This window comes from Rhipicephalus microplus, chromosome X (genome assembly GCF_043290135.1).
Source record: "Rhipicephalus microplus isolate Deutch F79 chromosome X, USDA_Rmic, whole genome shotgun sequence".
Taxonomy (NCBI): Eukaryota; Metazoa; Arthropoda; class Arachnida; order Ixodida; family Ixodidae; genus Rhipicephalus; species Rhipicephalus microplus.
In genome coordinates this window covers 240,339,371-240,361,217 of record NC_134710.1, presented here as the reverse complement: position 1 = coordinate 240,361,217, position 21,847 = coordinate 240,339,371, and the positions used below count along the sequence as shown (strand labels likewise).

The following is a 21,847-nucleotide window of genomic DNA, read 5'->3' as shown; positions in this document are numbered from 1 at the left end:
CTTTAAACAGTTTTCTTCTTGTTCGAATTCTCTTAATGCGCTGCTTGTTTTTGCATTAACTCTATGTAATGAATGCGTACGTACCGAAAATATGTTAACCTATGGTTGTGTTTGCCTCGAATGCGAATGTAATTTCGGTTTACCGCGCTGTGCAGTATCTAAAACTGTCGCTGCAAACGGACTGCCGATTTGTTTTGCTGCTGGCGCAAAGAGAGATGTAGAGAAACCCTTATCTGAAACATGATCATTCCATAAAACAGTAATGCTGTGCGTACCACCGAGAGAGATAATCTGAAGACCAGGCGTTTTATTATTCAAATAAACATTTCACTTTTTTTTTTTTTTTGTCGCAGCCATGGAACTGGGGGTGTCCCAAGTCCCACCGCATATTACATTGGTCGAACAGGCCCTCCTATAATAGCGCCGTACAGTTTCAGCTTCCGTTCTCTAAACTACGATGGAAAAGTATAAAGAAACTTCGACTGAAAGTTTTAAGGAATGAAGAACATGAAGAAGAAAAGCAAAATGGTGAATAAATATTTTCGTGGCATCAGTGCGGCTTTCACTGTTGCATGTTGTACACAGTAGTACGCAGCTATCATATTTGCCACCTTTAAAAACTTTCACCCGCGTGCACTTTTGTTATCTGCTTTCCTGGCGCAAAGTCGCTCCTATAAAGCTTTATCTTAGCGGCTTGATCATTTCTTGGCGTCCACAGTGGCCGAGTTCGTCGACGCGTACCCTCTTTCTTTGTGGCCCCTGTGAGCCGGCTGCGTGGCGGTGCTTCAAGTTCGGTCGCCGACCTTCCCCCAGTTCGTTTCCTCCTCTCCTAGTTTCGCGATGCCGGCGTAGTATTTGCTTGCAGCTATCGCATATACAAGCGAGCAAAAAGAAGAGTTTGCCCAGCACGCGCGGCCGCGGAGATAATTGCTGCGGCGGTGCAGCGGACGAGCCATGTTTTGTTTTTTATTTATTTATCTGTGGCGTTTCAGAAGCGATGCAATTTCCTGGTGGATTAAATGACCGCGCAGTGAATGACCGAAACGTAAACCTGTAGTAGTGGTGTGAACGCGCAAAGCAAAAAAAGTTTTTTTCTTTCGAAATTACCCCTCCCTTCCTCCACCCTCCCTTTTTTTCTTGGTATTTTTGTAAATGGTTGAAAGCCGTCGGTGTATACGTCGAGAAGCGAACTTGCGGTTTCATTGTTTCATACACACTGCATGCGAGTCTCGGCGTGCTTTTCTGTAGTTCGTTGAGAAAAAAAATAAGGTATGGAGAATTGTGTAACAGTATACGCGCCATTTTCCACAGTTATCGCGCGTCGCATAAAACGAGCGATCTCAACGAACACTGCTGCGTCCGAGCGAATTAGCATCGGAAGAAAATAAAGAGATCAATATGGATATTGGTAAATACGTTTCTGCGCGGTACCCCAGCGCTGTGAAAAATAAAATGGTTTGAACTAGATACGGCCTCCAGAGACATCTCCACACCGAGTCTCCAAATTATTTTTAGCACTGTTTACCGAATAGCAAATTATGTGACAACTTTTAAGCACTGGGCAGTGTCCGAAAATTCTCGAAACTACTGGAAATAAAATATTTGCGGCACGCATCTTTGATTGATTGGTTCAAATAACATTAATGAGGTCCCGCGGGACGCGTCTGGATACAAAATGTAGTGACGTGAGTAGTGAAATAATTTAATTACTTTTATCACTGGATGCAGGTAATCAGGTCATGTTGAAGTATTGAAGTTCTTCCTGCGAAGAGCCCATCACTGCCTTGCGAATTCTCATTAACGGCCTCTGGTAATTATTTCGTAAATCCGCGAAGTTCGCCAATATTCACTGATGAAACGGAAGCGTCGTGGACGCAACCAGTGGTCGACTAGAATGACGTCACTGTTGGCTAGAACGTTTGCAGGGGAGTTAGTTCTGCATCCGTTCACGTAGTACGTGCGCTGTGCGCGCTATAATCCCAAGTGCAGCCAGCACACGTGCGAAGCTAAGTTGATCAGTGATCACACGCTCTCTCACACTGATCGGTTGATTTGTGGGGTTTAACGTCACAGAACCACCGTATGATTATGAGAGACGCCGTAGTGGAGAGCTCCGGAAATTTCGACCACCTGGGGTTCTTTAACGTGCACCCAAATCTGAGCACACGGGCCTACAACATTTCCGCCTCCATCGGAAATGCAGCCTGCGGGTCAGCAGCCGAGTACCTTAGCCACTAGACCACCGCGGCGGGGCTGCTCTCTCATACTGTGCTATGTAGTTAGGATCCACCCGGACTGTTTGTTTCGTCGGCGTAATTGGTTAGGTGCCGTCATTCTGTTGATATGATTAGCGTCCGCTTTTTGGAAATTTCAAATTGGGCATTGGGCTTTTCGAAAGAACGACTCCAATTGTCCCCATTCGGCCTGATTACTCGTGTAATTACTGTGTAATGACTTTTGTACCCAATGTATCTTAATTGATTACTCTAGTTATTGATGCCCATAGCCATCTCAAAATGTATCTTACAACAGGAAAAGTAATTATTGAGGTAATGACCACACATATTCTATTTTCTATATTTCGGAAGATTTGATAGGACACCTTTCTGGAAGCACTCTGCAGTGCACGTATGTTGTATGCAACGAAATTCGCGTTGTCCGTGTTATTCGCACGCCTATGGGCGCTTTGGAAAAAAAAAAAGTTCTGGTTTCGCATGGTTAGGCACAACACAAGAATAGCCGTCGGTGACGTCTGACTGAGTTTTGTTACTTTTTTTTTTCGCTGACGCAAGTTGCGCGTCGGTTTCTGTTCTGAGCCGTTCCTTCATCCCCAGTGGCGTCGGTGCACGGGCTTGTCTATCCTTCAGACTATCGCTGTGCGCTGTTCTTTAGCTTTGGTTCTGTCTTTTTGAAAAAGCGACACAAAGTGTGCCCCGCGCAGCGTTTGGTCCCACGCACACACAGATAGAAGGAGATGAATCGTTTTTCCTTTTTTCTTCTTCCTCGTATTTCTATTTTGTCTCTCCATATTTCTTTTGCTCTCGTGGTCCCTACCCTCATCTTTCCGAGGCGATGCCCTTTGCAAGTGGCTGTTTCGTCGTATAGGTTACGCGCTGAGTTTTTTCTTCCTTCTTTTTTGCTATTCATTGAGCGTGGTGAAAACTACGGTGATAAATTGAAGCTCCACAAATGCCTTTCTTCCTTCCGCTCTTCGCTTCAACAGTTTCGCATCTTGCACATGATAGCGACATTGTGGCGCCGTCCCCCCCCCCATCTCTCTCTCTCTCTCTCTCTCTCTCTCTCTATATATATATATATATATATATATATATATATATATATATATATATATATATATATATATATATATATATATATATATATTCTATAAGAATGGGCGATGCGCAGCCCGTGTGATATCGGGGCTTTTTTTCCGTTACGTTTTCTGCGCGCACTAAGACGTCGCGCTTACACAAATTGCCTATTTCTGGCTTTACTTCGGAGCAGGGTATACCATATCGTTGGTTTTCCGCTGCACATTCTGGAAGGTCGTGTTATAGTTGCTCTCTCCAGCTGAGGTCTGAACAAAGCGTCGAAAAGCCCTTCACTTGCTAGCAGGAGTCGTATCCTGTTTTCCGAAAGCAGGAGGTGGGAGGGACATTATGATAGTGGTTCTAAGCAACTGGGTATGTCCGAGTATAGTAAGGAGATGTTAAGCGTTTGGTGTACGAATTTCGCCGTTGGTTTCTCGTTTATTTATTTTCAGTGGGTCGAAGGAATTATTGAGGAGATGCTCGTGGCGCTTGTGTGTGCTTTGTTTTTCGTTGTCGATTATAAAGCATGTGTTATTTGAAGTACATAGAAGACCAAGCGAGATTGTCCATAGGCTGTAGCTCAGATACATTGGTTTGGTCTATTTGAAGCCCGATAGCGAATAATTTTCGTTTCTGTACGGCCTGAGCAAAGACAATTTTTTGTTCAGTCTTCGTTTCGAACCCATAGCATATATACTTATTATCCAGGTCACGGGTCATTCGCTTTTGATATCGGCCTTACATCTCGCACGCTTCGCCTGCCTCCCACAAGGCTGTTCATCATCTGTCGACAGTGTTAACCTTGAAACAAGGTCACACGCACGAACAAAACAGAGGGCAACAAACAGGAAAGCAACCTCGTTTATATTTTGCAAACGAGCTCACGCGTGTACCCCAAGAGAAAGAACTTAGCTCGTGCAGGCAGCAGCATAATTGACCGTACTACGTGAGGCCAAGAGCTTATTACCTGTCTACTTATACATATTTGCTACTTGTGTATGCTGAAGCGCCCATTTCAGGGGGCATAATTGTTGCGACGATCAGGGTTTATAGACAATCATGGCGGCGGTTCTGTCTCGCTATACTAGACCGACAATCTGTTTGTCGGCGTCTTACAGCGGCACGCTGCAGTGGTCCCCTTCGCAGAAACGCGCTCATTCAGCCGCGTATCCGTGCTCATTTGCAGTTCAAGCAGAACATCCTGTTTGACGATCGAGATACAGAACAACCCACCGTAGGAGCTTAGCGCAGCTTAGCTCGCGGGCGTGCATTCGATTCTCGGTCGCGCTGGTCGCATTTCTGTTGGGCGAAATGCAAAAAAAGAATATATACAAGTATAAAGCATCTGTATATATATACTTGGGTTTAGGCGCACGTTAGAGAGCCCCAGGGGGTCAAAATTAATCCCGAGTACTCTTCGCCATGCTTCACTATCATATCGTGGTTTTTGGCTTGTAAAATCATATACTTTAGCAGCCCTTGGGCCCAAGGGCCATTGATAATCGTTCGTGCTCAAACCACATTCCCATAGTTTTATGACGACCAGTCGCCATTGATTCTCATTGCACGCGTTTCACGTCACTCTTAGTGGGCAGAATTTCATCATTGTTCACATCTTTTGTTCTGTGCACGACCTGGCGCTCTTTGGCTGTCAAATAGCCCGTGCGCCATAAAACACCACAGATCATCGTCATATCACCGAACTTAATTTAAAATTGGTGCAAAATGTACTGCATGTACATACATATTCATTTGAGGCTGTCATTAGAAAGCGTTGTCAGAAAATAACGAAGTATAATTCTGTTCTGCTTGTCCTCTGAGTACTTAGATGCCCTATTTATACCAATAGGGGCAGTCATGTGGGGTTTAAACGCGTTTTTTTCCTAAGGAAAACTGCATTTAATTTCTTCCTCTCATCCACGCTGCAGTAGTATGCAATACTGCTGCTAGCGTCGGTTTTTTGCCAATCGGGTTTCTGCCTTGGCTGGTCACTCGCTGAGTAGCGAATTCAGATAAAAAGATCAACACTTTCGGGACATTGCCTATGACATAAGCATTCGCGAAGCCACTATACTTAAACGCCGGGCGTAAAATTGTGTATTGTGTGCGCTATGCAAGCTTTGTTATTGAGGGGAAATTACAGCATATCCACGGAGTGAATGATAATGAGTGGGCGAAGCGTCCCTGCGTCCGTCCAGACCTGGGTATCCTGCCGACGAGCACGAGCCGCAGCGGCCTTCTGCACCTGGCCCTCTTCGTCGTCTATGGTCCGCCAAGCAGCATGATCCATCCGGCAAGAGTACTCGTACGGTGACGATCCAGGCGAATGAGAGATAACGGGCGCGCCGGTGGAGCCCCGCACAGCAGCCAATCAGAGCAGCTGCACCGCTAACGCCATCTAGCGTACCTTCACGCAACCGCCACATTGCACGCATTTCTATGGGACAGTGCCCTCTCGGAAACGAGACGCAACGCCATCTAGTGCATATATATATAGTCACCCAACTGCAGTTTGCGGCACCTCTAAGGCACAGCGTCATTCATTTCATAAGAAGGGAGACGCTGCTGGGTACAGAGGATGGTTAACCATCGACGACCGACGCAGCTCGACAACCGGCCAAGTTTCGCCAATGGAGCTTCGCCTCTAAAAGCGCAAGCATAGGGAACATAAGAAAAACTAAATAACCAAGCAGCTAAGCAAGGTTGACGAAAAACTCCCTACCCACTTTCGTTACATGGGACACAGATTTTTTTAAATTTTGTTTTTCAGAACCATGGCTCTTCAGATTCAAGCTTGCACAAATAGATGAAAGGTGTTTTCAGCTTTCCTTGACGTATATTGTTAAGTATTGATAACGTATGCTGTACTATTTTGTTAAGTATCAATCAGTGTGCGGCATCATAAGTGCAACCGATGTACTTGGACCGAGAAATCGTGACGCTCGGCTTATATTCTAAATCTTGTTTTGCATGGCAGCCATATGTGAAGTAAACGAAAATAAAATAAAAGGGAAATACCAGAGATTACATGCTGTTTCTGGCGTAACATTAAGCGCTGCATTTCAGCAGCACCGTTCATTTGTAGGTATGCGAAAAGGCCATCAGGGTTCTTGTGCGTGCTTTGGAAAATCTTTCTTTCTTTCTTTCTTTCTTTCTTTCTTTCTTTCTTTCTTTCTTTCTTTCTTTCTTTCTTTCTTTCTTTCTTTCTTTCTTTCTACGTAAACATTTATTACACAACGGCAGGGGCCAAGGAAAAAGCTGCTATAGGCAGCTTGAGAAGCTCTTATCTTCCGGTGCCATCAGCAGGTGGCGAAGGTGGCATAAGCGACGTGATTTAGTGTAACCTAGTCGTTAACTGTTAAGTGCTTTAAGTGCTAACGCGTATATTGTCCAAACAAGACGAGAGTACAGTAGAGGTACATGCATGACAAAGCGCTTTGTGTTCCCCGTGTTTTTGTGTATCTAACGATGTATGGATTAACCGCAAGTCCTCTCACATATAGCATGTATAATCGCAGCGTCTGGTCATGTTATGTCCGTGATTTCGATACGCGGGTAAAAGGCAGGTGAGGATCTAAGTATTGAGCGCTTAACGTGATATGGCTTATTGAGTTTAGTGAAGAGACACTGAAAAAAAAAAAGTGGTTCGTATTAGTAAATTATGCATCTGCAGTACGTACCACTTTTACTCTCAGAGTTGAATGACTTTGTAAGTTTTTTTTTTTTTTAAGCCGTAAAAACGAGGCAGGCAGTGAGACCACTTTGAAACTCCCGCGCCAAAACAACTCGCTGTGACGCTATGCATCTTGAAAGGTATGCGACAGCCTAATTTATTTAGCGGCAGGTATCGACTGTGTACTATGGAGGGGGCTAAACCCAGCAATTGTCCAAGGTGTACAGGAATGCACTTCGACATGTCTGACGTCGCACCATGCGTCATTCCGGCGCCGGCGTTTTAGTACCGCGTTCAACAGCAAGAACGATGGCGTTGATTCAACGGATGTTTTCTTACCGAATAAAACGTAGTTTTGAAGGAAAGCACTATCCAACAATTTCTGCTCTCCATTTAAAGTTAACTCGGAGAAATTTCTATACGCCGTATAAGTGGGCTTCTTAGAAGTGTTCAAATTATTACATTGCAAAAGAAATATAGGAATTAAAGCTAACGGAGAATATGTGAGTGGCCTATACTGGTTGCTGAAGACGTGGCGCTCTTCAGCATTGACCTCAATGAATTGTAACTCAGATGGAGAGTGGAATGTGCACAACCATTGCGTATTTACAGTACTAACATGTGGGGCAGGAACGTTGAGAATAACGAACTGGGGAAGTTACGAACCACGCCGCCTGCGATGAAACGGAAAATTATGGTAAGAGATTGAAAGACATCTGAGTGAATCTGGTAACCAACAGGCGTAGCTGGTGTAATTGTCATTAAGAGGAAGTGCGGGGCCTATTCTTGTCACGTAATGCAAAGGACAGATAACCGACGGTCATTCAGAGCGACGGAATGAATGCCAGCGGATGGTAAACGTATATACATAAGGACGGCAGGAGGTGAGTGATGAAACCGAGAAATTCGCGGGAATAAAGTGGAACAAGCTCCTCGCTCGGTACAGGGCAAATCGGAAATCATCGGGATAGGCTTTCGTACAGCAGCAGTGAACATAAAGTTGGCTAACCGTTGTGTGTGTGTGTGTGTGTGTGTGTGTGTATATATATATATATATATATAAGGAAATCAAGTGTATGCTTAAGGGCTCGTTTTTTTGTGTTTACACAATATTAATGAGATCTAACAGACAATAATGCCAAGGAAGGTATAGGGGAAGTTATTAGTCCAATTGTAATGTAAATGATAAAGAAAAGTGGGTGAAAAGATAACTTGCCGTGGGCAGGATCCGAACCTGCGACCTTCGAATAACGCGTTCGATGCTCTACCACTGAGCTACCACGACAGCTATCCCCCCAGCCACTTTATTGGGTATCTATGTCAATTTAAATGTTGGAGTGCATGTTAGCGCCACTAGTAGCCATGGCGGCGAGTGTAGCACACTCTTTATGAGCCTGTTTGGCGTCACGTAGCACGTGAACTTATTACTAACTGGCAGCTGACCAATAGTTCCCCGTACACAACCTAGAGGCACCAAGTCTGCCAGTACGAGACCCTCGTTAATGAATAAGGGAAACAAGTGTATACTTAAGGGCTCGTTTTTCGTGTTTTACACAATATTAATGAGATCTCACAGACAATAATGCCAAGGAAGGTATGGGGGAACTTATTAGGCCAATTGTAATGTAAATGAGAAGAAAGAAAAGTGTGTGAAAAGATAACTTGCCGGGGGCAGGACCTGAACCTGCGGTCGCAGGTTCGGATCCTGTCCACGGAAAGTTATCACCCACTTTTCTTTCTTCTCATTTACATTACAATTGGCCGCCTAATAACTTCCCCCATATCTTCCTTGGCATTATTGTCTGTGAGATCTCACTCTATATATATATATATATATATATATATATATATATATATATATATATATATATATATATATATCATCAGCCTGGCTACGTCCACTGCAGGACAAAGGCATATATATACACGTCACGCGTGCGTCGTGACTTAGAGTACTTTTTCCATTTTTCCTTCAAACACGCGGCTTTTTCAGTGTAATCGCACGCGCACGCGTAGCCAATTGGCCTAATAACTTCCCCTATACCTTCCTTGGCATTATTGTCTGTTAGATCTTATATATAACTGCGCTTGCATATTCATATTGATCATCGCGCGACGATCAAAGACACGAAAGAAACAAGACTCGTCCTGCGTCTTTCTCAGTCCTCTGTGTCTTTCGTCATTTCGGGCTGATCAATGAGTATTCATTCTTTCCAACTCTGCTAGTTTTTTCTATCTGGCTGCAACCTGTTTTATGTTCAATTTCCACCACCGGAGGCGCATGCTATATTCACCCGGGTACTGCAGTACCCGGGTGCATCTCCATCGAGTTGCGGCCTCTTTTCGAGTGGCAGCTGTATATCTTTCACTGCCTTAGAGGGAAGCGCCGAACCGATGCAACTGTCTCTAGGCCCTTTCTTGAGGAACCGTTAAATGCATCTGGTGGTTTGCGGCGGATTGAGTAATACATAGTCCTGATGACGCGTGCGTTCGACAACACGACCATTGTGCACGCAATCTATATGTGACGCAACTGTGCGCTATCGGCAATGTCTGGTAGACGCTATATAACGCCCTGTTCTCTTACAGTAGGAGGTATACTAAACCAGAGATAGAGAGTTTGTCTTAACTGTCGATGTGGCGAGAAAGGGGGCGGGTATAAAGGTTTCCAAGCTTTTACGTTTTAGTAGTTATTTAAAAGAGGCTGGTATACAATGTACGGTGGTGGTGTATGGGGGGTCGGGGCAGGGGGATAATGGGGGTACTTTAGCGCGCAATTAATTGCGGTCCGTGATTTTCACACACATGGAACACGGAACTATCAGAAAGAGGAACGAGCATTCCATCTTCCAGTAAAACTCGTGTGGACTCATAAGTGCGTTACTCAAAACACATAGACATTAACAAGCCCACCTGTAGAATCGCGCTCGTCAGCTGCATTTTGTGCTCGGTGGTAGAGCGATACCGCATTTCTGTTAGGACTTTTATATGCATCGTATACGAGGACCGGCGTAACCCCTTTCGCCTTCATGCTGTATTTATTTGGCGCTTTGTGCACACGCGTGTGATGGCTATTTCGCGAAAGTTATATACCGGGCGTTTGCCCCAAGACTGTGGAAAATTGCTAAAGGTACATCATTTTGCTTAGATACGCGATTACTTAAAACCTGCAATATTGACAACAGTGGGCGTTAGGGAACAAGTTCTGTTTGTTAACGACATTGCTCTAAATTGGCTAGTTAAGTAGAGTTCTTAGCATTATTAAGTATGTACTAACAAGCATCTACAGAATACTGCAGAACACCGTCCGAAGTACTCAGCACTGACATAATACACGGGCATACAAAGACATAATACACTAAGAAATATAGAAAGAGGTGAGGGGGACAAAAATTTAATAAGAAAAAATAAGCTCAATTCATTGTGAAGAAGAAAAAAAAACACCGGATGCAATGGAAGGCGCTGCATGAATTCTAATTAATCTGAAACATGTTCTATTTTTAAAGAAAACCACCAGTATTTAAAACTTATGAAATAATCCAGCTGTGCACGTGCATTGAAAAAAAAAAAAAGAATGAGTCAGTTTTGAGCACTTACCTGCATGAAGTAAATGTTTCGTTCGTTCTGGTTGTTGGGCCGAGCAAGGCCTGCTGTGCAAGGACACCCTGCAGAAAGCTAGAGCACGGCTACCTATAAGTTACCAAAGAATTAAGTTAACTTGCGCTTCCCAGAGCGGAGATATAGCGCCGAATGTCGCACGGACGAAGCCGACACGATGGACAGTGTTGTGCGAGGAAGCACGCGTTAAGGAGTACTTCAAAATAATAAAGATAATTCGTCATAGTTGCATGAACATACTCTTACTGGGATATGCCTGGAGACGTCAGCGGGGGGCGTTTCTTATTTACGCTGCTTCCTGCGTTTCTCAAGCGCTCAATTTTAATTTCTCATTTACAAAAAAAGAAAGCTAGAAAAAAAAAGCCAGAAATCTCCTCGTATGCTGCGCGATTAGAAAACCGACATGCAAAACGTCGCTACAAACTTTCACTTGTCATTGTCTACGAAACTGTACCCTAGCTAAATAAGTTAATTGGCGTATATAGCTAATTTGTCATAAATTTTGAACGTAGACTGACTTCTGTCCTTATATTCGCCGTTTCCGATTCAGCTTTTAAAAAATCGCACGTTCACAGGTGCTGCATATTGCGAGTTTCTGGGCGGTCCTCTGGGAATAAATAACCCGGTATATGACTGCCGCAACGCTTAAACGACGTTGCTCTGCGCGGCTTGGGTGTGGCTGTTTACGTAAATAGCAATCTGGAGAACGAAATTGCGCCTCGCATTGTCGGCAGGAAAGTATAGCGTATTAGTCGAAGTGTTGCCGTCGCTCCGACTACTTGTTCATTGCCTCGAACGCGTAGAACGCGAAGACCGTATATGGGGAGCGTGTAAGCGGTTGTACGCGTCCATTGCGGGCATCCCGAGTATTTGTGTCCTTGCTTCTTACAGGCGCGAGTAATCCGAAACTACAGATGAAGCGAGCGTATAAGGAAGTCGACGAGCAGCGCGTGTCCCCTTTTCTCCGTAAAGCGCTGGTCAGAAAACTTCGCGAAGCAGTCGTTGTTTGCCGTGTTCAATTAGTTCATCGCTAATTAGTCCCTAATTAGTTCTACGTCAAGACTTTCTCCCTTTTCCTTTTTACGTCGTGTTTCGATTTCAGTGATATGCTGGATGACTCCCGACAGAGGAAGAGCAATAGCCGACTTTTTGTGTTGCGAGCGGCTCGTTGGCTGTTTTTTGTTTGCGTATACGTGCGCAGGCATGTACGGACGTGTATACACGAAGGAGTGGTTTGCTATTTCATGCGCGGAACACCATTTTTGGCGGGAAACAGCGTTTTATTGGAGAAATTGGGAACTGTTTTGTGGAAAATGATTTTCTCACAACAAAAAGTTGATAATTTTAGTTTAGGATACCAAAAATTGGCAATTTTAGTTTGAAAGATATGAGGTGGTCGCTTTCGGTGAGGGACCACAAAGCAGTGTTCGTTTCCCCGCAGGATCAAAGGGGCATTGTGCGTAGCGCACATTCATCTTATTCTTGAGGATGCTTGTATATATCTTGCTAAACAGCTTTTGTTAGTACGATAAAAAAATATGTCATCACCCTTCTAAGGGCCTTCGTGCATGCTTGTCACTCCAGGTGATCAACTTCAGCGTCGCGGTGCTAAGTATATACTGATCGAGTACAGCTTCTCATTCCTAGTTTCCTCGGTATTAGCAACTCTAATGACATGATGACAAAAACTTTGCCAAGATAATACTTGAAAAACATAAGTAGTGTATTGCTATGGGCGCTTCATTCGTGTTGACGGACTAAAGGTTATCTGCTGGACAACACATAAGGTCGATATTAGGAATCCCACAATTCCGGAAAGTTCCTACTTCGACAATATCTATTGCGGGGTTCTGGTGGCAGCTGGCCAGGAATACTGAGGCACAAAAGAACACGTCTTCGCTCGTCTACGCCTCAGCCACGATGATGATGATATCTTCTTGCTGATGGGGCTCGATGGTGTGCCAGTGGCCGCTCAGTGTGCGCTGCTAGCATGCCGTCGTTCGTCGTTCCCTTCTATGGTCGGCGCGCCTGTATCAATAATACGTATACGTATGTATCAATAATACGTATCACCAGCCTACTGAGACCCGCACGGTGGTCACCCCAGGTGACCATCAACTTCGTTGACATCGCACTCTGAACTGACGGAGTACAGCTTTTCATTTCTAAATTCCTTAGCGTTAGCTACTCATGCAACATGCTCTCCTTTACAAAATCAATCAATTAACAGTGCATCACGCAGTACGGTCTTGTGACGCACCGTATTAAGTCAATATGTGAGGTAGACTTGCCCCCCCCCCCCCTCGTGGTGACTAGAGGGTGCCCCCCTCCCCCCGTGCGCACATGTTGAAGAATGCATATTTCCAACAAAAACGAAGACAGTCGTGCCTGGCCGGTGCCTGACAGTATTGTCTGTGGCTAATTAATTTGTCGAGTGTAAAACATGCCATTGACTATGATTTAAATTGAAGTTATTTTATGCACTGCTGCTAGAAATGAAGCCCGACGCTCGCCTTAAAGTAATGCCTGTTCACTAGTGAACGTATTTAGTTAATAACGTTAGCGCACATGTTACTCATATGCGGAGCGACACTGATCAGCGTTCAGGGATAACCTCCACTAAGCAAAGTTGATGACGCCAATAGCCCCAGTTGTAAAACATTGATCACTAATATCAGCGACTAAATTGGTCGGTGTTGTGCGTGAAATTTTTATGGCTTAATGGTACGCGGAAGCCATTGCATTTCGACTAATACACTGCAATCCACTTTGCTCGCTTAAAAAAAAATCAAACATGGAACACCCCTTTGCTTAACCAGATTTTGCACTGATGGGTTGTAAGATGGTTTTGCGTTCCGAAAGAGCATTTTGGGGCGCGCAAGGGGGGCGCGCACACACACATACGACGGAAAACGAGATGACAATTGTGACTCGATTTAAAAAAAACGCGTTGGATAATTTACGATCTTACATTGAAATGTTGTCTCTTTTAGGGCTATCTACAAGCGCGCCATAAATTTACGCGCATTCTGTCTGTTCGTTATTAAATTATGCGGAACGGGAGCATTCCCAACGGCAATGAAAGGAAACTCAAGACACCATAGCTATGTTTACCGGATTTTTAGTGTGACGCTGTGTATTGCAAGCAATACCATGAGGTATACTGCAAATACCATGAGGTGTTTTGCAGTATGCTATGTTGTGTGTAACATTGGATCCGTATTCGTGCACGTTTTGTGCTTGTGCCATCTGTACTAATTGGATGCTCCCGGACTGGTGGTCTTTATTTTTTTTCGCTGTTTTGTGGTAATAAGGTAATTTACGTGATTGCTAGCCCCCCATGGTATGAGTGATGTGATTCGTAAAAAAATGGCTTTTTTCTTGGGTTTAAAAGTGTTAGTTATATACGCGGTAAAACTCCCTCAAGGGTGTAAACGGTTCACTGTTGTATACTGTTATGCTGTATTCGTAGGCAGATATGCAAATAGTTCCGGGCTTGAATTCCGCACTGAAAATATATCTCTTGAGGTTGCTAATTCTGTTTCAATGAAGAATGCCTATTTAAAGAGCTCGCGGGCAGGTATTTTCAGTGTTTGCCAGTTGTATTAAAATTTTTGGGTAGAGCAGTTGTCCCCGTCTGGAAGGCTCTCTTCGGACCACGTTTAAGGACAGTCATTGTTGACGCCATCGTAGAGTGCCAACTTAGCGGATCGTCTATTCCAGAGCACGGCCGTCTCGCTCGTTTCTTTGTGGAGGCTCCATAGTGTGTCATCTTCGGCGTGTATGCTCCCGCAGTGCCGCCGCCGGACCGCAATCGGCGAAATTGCCAGAGGCGATGGCCCCGTCGTGCCTTACTCTGCATTTATATATATATATATATATATATATATATATATATATATATATATATATATATATATATATATATATATATATATATATATATATATATATACACACGCTCTGCACCGCATCAATGGCCATTTCTGAGCGGCTGGTTGCGCGCATGCTCTATCCCTCTTGTGCGGCGGATTGACCGCGTTATGTTCCCTTCGCACGTCGCGACTGTCCGGAGGGGAGAGGTTGGTTGTGCTCGTTAGGACGTGGCTCACGTGCCTCACTGGTCGACCAGGCGGCGTCTGTGCACGCGGTGTATAAATACACTGCCACGTGCTATCGCGGCCTGGGCTAATTGCGAGTCGCGCCAAGAGACGTGCTTGACCGGGCGTGCGCCGCCGCCGTCGCTCGTTCCCGTGGCGATCGGTGTGTAAAACGTGCGCAAGTGCTGCCGATGGAGGGGTGGGTGGCGGCGCGTGGTGGGCGCACATGATTCCGCTTCTATAGATAGCTTCTATAGATAGCCCGCCGTGTCTTCTGGGATTAGGGTTGAGTGGCGTATATATACACACGGGCCCCTCCTGTGTGCGATAGCGAGCAGGCGGTGGCGTCTTTCTTGTGTACAGTCAATTCGGATACACACCCTCTGCCGTGTCGAAAGCATTTGGTCCTTTTGCACGGGAAATTGCTGCAGCACGCTCTAGACTGGACTGGTCGAGGCGGCCACCTGGTCGGGCGACTAATCACCGTACAATTGACAGCCTGCGCTTAGGCACCGCTGTGGGCTCCTCCTTACAGAGCGATCGGCAAATCTGAAGGCTGGCTGCCTCATTCTGAGCGGGCAGGCTGAATTGGCGCGTGAACTTCGGTATCGCCACCGTTTTAGCTCGGCAACATGTGGTACCTTAGAGCCAGTACTTGTCAAAGGTCAAAATGAGCGACATGAGAAAAAACGCCGCTTGCATTTTGTGAACGTTTCAACCGTCCAACGTTTATTTATCTGGTTCATAAGCGTCAACTACGGGTGAAAGGTGGAGGGAGGGGACGGGTGCTTTGCTGACCGCTCATCTACAGCACTGTTGGCCGTCCTGTCTGGCTGCTATTTCACGGGTACCTGTTTATTTCCGTTTTTTTTAAATTTGTTTCCTTTTCGGGCTTCTAAATTTTGTATCTCGGGCCAGTGTCGGGTCAAAAATTCAGTCGGAAATGCCCTCAAACGGATTTATATGTGCGTAATATGCTGTCTTGATCAACAAATTAAGTGTCTGCTTTAGCAACGAAAGGCCATAAAAAAAAGGGGGGGGGGGGAGGTCTGAAATCGTGTGCGACACCTTTTGGTTTTTAGGCGCAGAAATGTTTGAGGATCCCCGGCACAGTTAGGCAGCAAATTGGTTTCGCACAGCCTTGCTGGCCAAGTAAAGAAAGGTAATATCTTGGATTTCAACAAATAACTATCGTTCGATAGGCCTGTAGAATTGCAGAGAGAAGACGATGGTACACATTATTTTGATCATCGAAAAGCGACTGGACTACTAGTCCCGAAAACGAATTCTGACAAAAAAAAAAAAAGTCTTTCCAGCTTCGCAGAATGGGAGGGTCGGGCGAATGAAGGCGTCGGGGCACTCTAGGTGTGGCGGTGCCATGTGGTATTTTCTACGATCTGACAATTTTATTTTTGACCATCTTTAATTCAGTTAGCTCTTATGGTTAACGCTTCCTGCGCGGGCAATACCACACTCTCCTCCGGCTGGTGCACGCTTTAAAAAATAAAGCATCTCAATAAAAAAAAAACTCCTAAGAAATAAATAGCAGCATCGCAAAACAACAGAAACAGAAGAGCACTGCTTTGAAACAAGACCCTGCGGTGAAGATGGCGTCTTGGAATCCGGATGATGCGGTACTCCTTTGCGCTCTGCTTAGTGCGCATAACAAGATTGCACGAGGGGATTAAAAAAAAAAATGTGTAGTCTTCCTCAAGACGAGCGCTTCAGTGAGGCCGTGCGCGCGTTTGTGAGATGATTGTGTTTAATAAAATGAAAGTTTGTAGCTCCAAAATGGCTTTTATAATGAGCTCAGGGACTAAAAGTTGAAGTTCAAATTCGGAAGTCGGAGTGTGGAAGAGTGTAGAGGAGAGCAAAGTGGAAGAGCATGCCTGGCTCCCGCCGCGCCTTCAAATTTCTCTAGAACTGTGTCGTTGCAATTCGCCTATTTTCGGAAAATAGACTTGCCATACACAGCGGCGAAAGTTATTTTGAATAGCAAGCCGTTGCCAGAAGGAGTGTTGCACCGAGTACGCGAAGCAGTCACACCGCGCTTTCGTTCGTTCGCGTTTCCTGTTATTTGCGGCCCGTGTAACTTCGGGTTGTAAAACCTGTGAAGCACCCTTGCGTATCGCTTGCGAACGAGATCGACCCGACGCCGCTGGAGTTTCAAGGTCTTGAGTTTAGCCCGAAAGGCGGAACGTTGATAGCGGCGTCAACGCATCGTAAATCGGAGGAACTACGAGCTCCGTAGATTTATCGGTGATTGGAGTAACATGAAACATACAGGCGTCGGCTGCAGGATTTTGTCTTGGGGTGTCGAACACTTGTTGCATAGCGATTGGGAAGGGGTGCTGCTTGGGTGGATTGGGAAGGGGGGGGGGGGGGGCAAGTGCCCCTTTTGCACTCCCCTGCCGATATCCTTGGCAAGGCAGTACTAAGTGAATTAACGAGCGTGCTGGTCTCACGCGTGCGCGCGGCGTGAATATATCTCTCTCTATGCAAGCGAACGTACGTGTGACCTGTCGCACTGTTGGCGTGATGCGCGCACAACGACGAGCTGAACCAGCGCATCGCGCTAGCTCTACACGTACGTAAGAGGACAATGCAACAACGAAAGCTTATGGGGCATGAAATTTGAAAGAGAGAGAGAGAGAAGAAAAAAGCATAATTGATGCTTAGCCCGTGAACGTTGCTTCTAAATAAAGGTTTCAACCTGTAATTACTTTTTGTAACCTGGATAATAACCGAATAAATCAAATGTGTACTGCATGGCCAGAACGCAAGTTTGCCGTGAGACCCGTGTGCTCGCCAACCCTTTGTGTCTGCCGCAAAAGGATTGCAACCTGCGCCGCTATTTGCAAAATTTTTTTAATACCTTTTCTGGAGTTGTTCGCGCTACCATTAAATTATGTCTTTTTTCACCTCTGGAATTTCTCATCGTGCCGATCAAGCCGTCGAAACTCGACTCCGCCACCTGGCAGGCTTATGTCGCACTATTTTTTTTTTTCATATTACTAATTGGTACAAGTACGCAGATATTCAGGAATTTAAAATGGTTGAATTTTGAAATTAAATGCCCGTGGTTGACTGCTTAAAACATCGAAATTGTTTCTGAAATGTATGCCGTCAATAGAAATGGGCATCCCGGGTGTTGTGTGGTGTTCCCTGGCTTTCCGCGTCCTCTTGCGTTGCATTTACAACACTGCGACGTAGGAAGGTTCCTGTGTAATTACGATATAGATGTGCAGAAAGTCAAGTGGGAGAAACAACAACTTGCCTCCGGCAGGAGACCACACCTGCAACCTTCGGATAACGAGCCCGACATTGAGTAGGGCAGAGCAGACATCGAACTGTCCGAACGAAGGTTACGGGTTCGCGCCCTGCCGGAGGCAAGTTGCTTCTGCCGCTTTCGTCTTGATTATGTGTATATACAGTAAAGCTAAAACAGCACAATTAACGTGCTTCGTGATCTGATGGTTTTCGTTAAGATTATATCAACAGATTATATCGACCCTTAAAATTCCTTGTCGTTCATGCGTTGGTTGCGTAATACAATCATGTGTGGTGTTTACGCTCTATCTGACAGTTCCGCCATCGGTTTTTTTTTTTTCTTTAATAGTATTGCAAAAAAAAAAATTTCTGAAACCTCGAAGACAGACCAACGTATAAGCTTCGTCTGTTTTCAACTGGCGAGCGTCTCGACTCGCGTGTCTCCGCAGGTGTGCGTGGTACACATCCGTACACATGCCGGACGTGCAGCTGCGAGTCGCGAAGTGTGCCCGCGTCCGCCGCGCGCGTGCGTGTGACTGAGATGAGCTACCTTATTGTTTGTTATGCTGCGGTTGATTGCACGATGAAGAATGTCCTCCTGGTTGCTTGCTCGCCGCATCATCACGCGGGCAGTTACAGTTGTGCGGGTATGGTGGCTATTAGTATAGGGGTCTGCACATCGTTGGAATAGGGGAGGGAAGAGGGTTCTGGCTGCTCTGTCCATATACGTCAAAACTGGGTTCCCGTTAGGCGAGGCGGGACACGCTGCCCGCCCGGTCTGTACTTGTGCGCCTTTGGCGGCGGCAGTATAGAGTACGCGGGCCGTAGTGGTTGCGTGCGCGGCTCGGCGGAGTGGCGAGCCGGCTGGAGAACGTGCTTGGCCGAGGAGGAGGAGGCGTTAGATGAAGAGCGTCAACGTCGTCGGCGTCTGCTGGGTGCTGTGCGCGTTCAGGCTGATCTTGCTGCGCGTCGACGACGCCTACCGGCCGGCACCGCAGAGGTGATTGAGTCCTTGCAGCTGCGGTCTCCCTTTTCGCGCATCTCTCGTGCGTTTGCCGACTCTGTTGCTTTCCTTTGCTGTGGTTCCCTTCACTTTCTCTCAGGACCTGAGCATGTGCTCCTTCAGCGCATGTTGATTAAAGAACTGTTGGTAGCATATATATATATATATATATATATATATATATATATATATATATATATATATATATATATATATATATATATATATATATATATATATATATGTGTGTGTGTGTGTGTGTGTGTGTGTGTGTGTGTGTGTGTGTGTGCGCGTGCGTGCGTGCGCGCGCGATATTGCCAGTTGCATGGTACATTGCTGAACCCTGAGGAGCAGAAAAGAAACTGAGCATCAGCTGTCTCATGCTTGAAATGTTAACTGCTGTAAGTGAACAGAATTATATTCGTGAAATCCTGAAGTCGGGGCAGTATGAAAGCTTGTCATCAAAAATTTGCAAACTACATGTGTTAGAGCCGACGTTTCTGCAAGTAGACTTGTCTTCTTGTGAGTTGAGCCCTGAAGAATACCACTTGAAGTGTAACTACCAGAAAACAGTCATGGTGATGGGTTGATGACCTTTCCATGATAAATCATTATTGCCATTGCGATGTTTATGCTCCAGAAATTGTGCATCAACTGCTTCTTCCTGCTGCTTCACCTTTCCTGAAATTAACTGCCACCAACAACAAATGTCATGGTCATAATTACTGGGTCTCTCCCAACGTTTCTCTTTTTTTTTTTTTTGGGGTGGGCGTGAGGTGGGGGGACGTTAAACCCCAATGCTTATTTTCTCTCAAGCTTTCGGTAGTATGAAGACCCGCTATGGTTGTCTAGTGGCTAAGGCACTCAGTTGCTAACCCGCAGGTCGCCAGATCGAATCCCTGCTGCGGCGGTCACATTTTCGAGTGAGGCCAAAATGCTTGAGGCTCGCTCGTATGCTTTGATTTAGGTGCACGTTGAAGAACCCCAGGTGGTCGGAATTTCTAGAGCCCTCCATTACGGCATCTCTCGTAATCATGTAGTGGTTTTGGGACGTTAAACCCCTACAGTTATTATTATTATTATTGTTATTATTATTATTATTATTATTATTATTATTATTAAGCTCATTAATATTATTCAGTTGTTCGAATGGCTGGTTCATTTCTGCTGGCGATGCTTGTCATTCTCTAAATGCCCATGTGCCTGCCTGTATGCAATGGGTGTGAAGAAAGAGAAGTGTGGTGAGTCTGTGGTAATTATTTATCAATCTGATATTCTTCAGATGCACCTGTTGCTGCAAGGAGGACACTGAGAGTGGGCTTGGTGAAATTGCCAGGACCAATGGAGCTCAACATGCAAATCACGCTGCTGCTGTGCCCGTCTCGGAGGCTGAGACCCCAATTAAGGTAGGAAATGTTCCATCTTAAAACAAGACAACGAATTGTTTGGTTCATTTACGTTATACTGAACATGAAAGAGAAATTGGTTTGAAATGAGGAGAGAATGAATGCACAACGTGTGTTTGTTTGTTGGTATGTATGTAAAAATCAATGCACACTCATGCATATATTTCTTTCTAATAGGGAAAGAAATTGTAGCAAAGTACTGTATACACATAGGACAGAAAGCTTCAGCTAGTCATTACGTTGAAAAAAATAGTTGCATTGCTTGAATTAATGTGTTCAGTATATTACAAAAGGGATCTTAAATTATGAAGGTGGTTATGCTTGTTGTTTGGAAAAGTACACATTTAGTTAGTATAGCGTATCATGTACCAACCGGCAAGATCGAATTGACTGTTTCTTTGACTTTGTGTAAAGACCAGCAACAACAAAATTGCTCTGGGCTTTGTAAATAATGTTGGCTTATGACAAGCAGAGGTGTAGAGCAGCCTCCATCCAGGATTTTATTTTTGAACTACAAGTGTCTCTGTCATGAAAACCTGAGGGTATTAGTTTTCCTCCAGGAAAAGAATAAATTTCAAAGGCCGCATAAAGGGTAAAGCTGTTAGAATCGGCATGCCTTTCCTCGGTCTTTGCCGATGCTCGGCACGTCCGTGTTTCTCTCTAAACAGCACCACCTGTGCTTGATTGTGCACTGCCATTGGTCGACACTTTTCACTGGCACAGCCAGCCGTGGGCCTGCTCTCTCCTCTTCTGCACACCACCTGCTTCGTACTCGTCATAGCTTTGCCTTTGCTCTCCACCTCTTGTGAGGCCCAGCTTCACCTTCTCCAGATCACGACCCTTTCTCTACCAAGCTGAACTAACTACACTAGGCTGCCCTCTCACCCACTTAGCTTTACTCATGCCCTCCGTCTCGTCATGTTTCACTCTTGAAGCTGAGCTAGAAAGCGTGAACGATGGCTTCCCATGGATTGCGCATGACCCAAAAGTTGCAGCCCCTTAGAATGAGCTCTGAGAAGGTGGCAGCCGCTGTATTCCAAAAGGCAACAAGATTGCTAAGCACTGTTCAACTCAGTCATTTTTACTCAGCTTGCTTAAGCACAGTTCAACTCAGTCACTATATTTATTCGGCTGTTGTTAAAGTCAACTTATTCCTTTTCTCTCCATCCAGCCACTTATACACCCTCTCGCAAAGTTGACCTCTTTAGTCTGCTGATGTTTACTTACCTTATGCAAAAGGGATTAAGCCATGGTCTACATTATTTTCAAAAACAAAAAAAAATGTAATTTCTTGGCTACAACATTCTCCTAAAGGCAGGGTTTTCAGATATTGATAGATTCATTACAAATGTCTGACATAGACCAGTACTATAAAAAATTACTGGCATGAAACATTTCTTTCGCTTATTTGAACTTGCATTTATGTCCACTGCTACCTGCCCTTTCTTCTTTAATAGAAAGCT

At 45.1% G+C, this 21,847-nt stretch overlaps 1 protein-coding gene across 4 annotated transcripts in view; it reads left to right on the top strand.

The window, feature by feature from the left end:
- The window catches only part of LOC119187799 (SUN domain-containing ossification factor), a 133,337-nt gene that overhangs the window by 35,501 nt on the left and 75,989 nt on the right, over positions 1-21,847 (top strand). For 3 of the 4 annotated variants that reach the window (XM_037435880.2, XM_075878859.1, XM_075878861.1), the window contains one exon: positions 20,261-20,384. In XM_037435880.2, the coding sequence (XP_037291777.2) occupies positions 20,261-20,384 (124 nt within the window). Of the gene's footprint in view, positions 1-18,862; positions 18,976-20,260; positions 20,385-21,847 lie in introns of those variants that run through there. The other variant, XM_075878860.1, reaches the window with a different exon arrangement.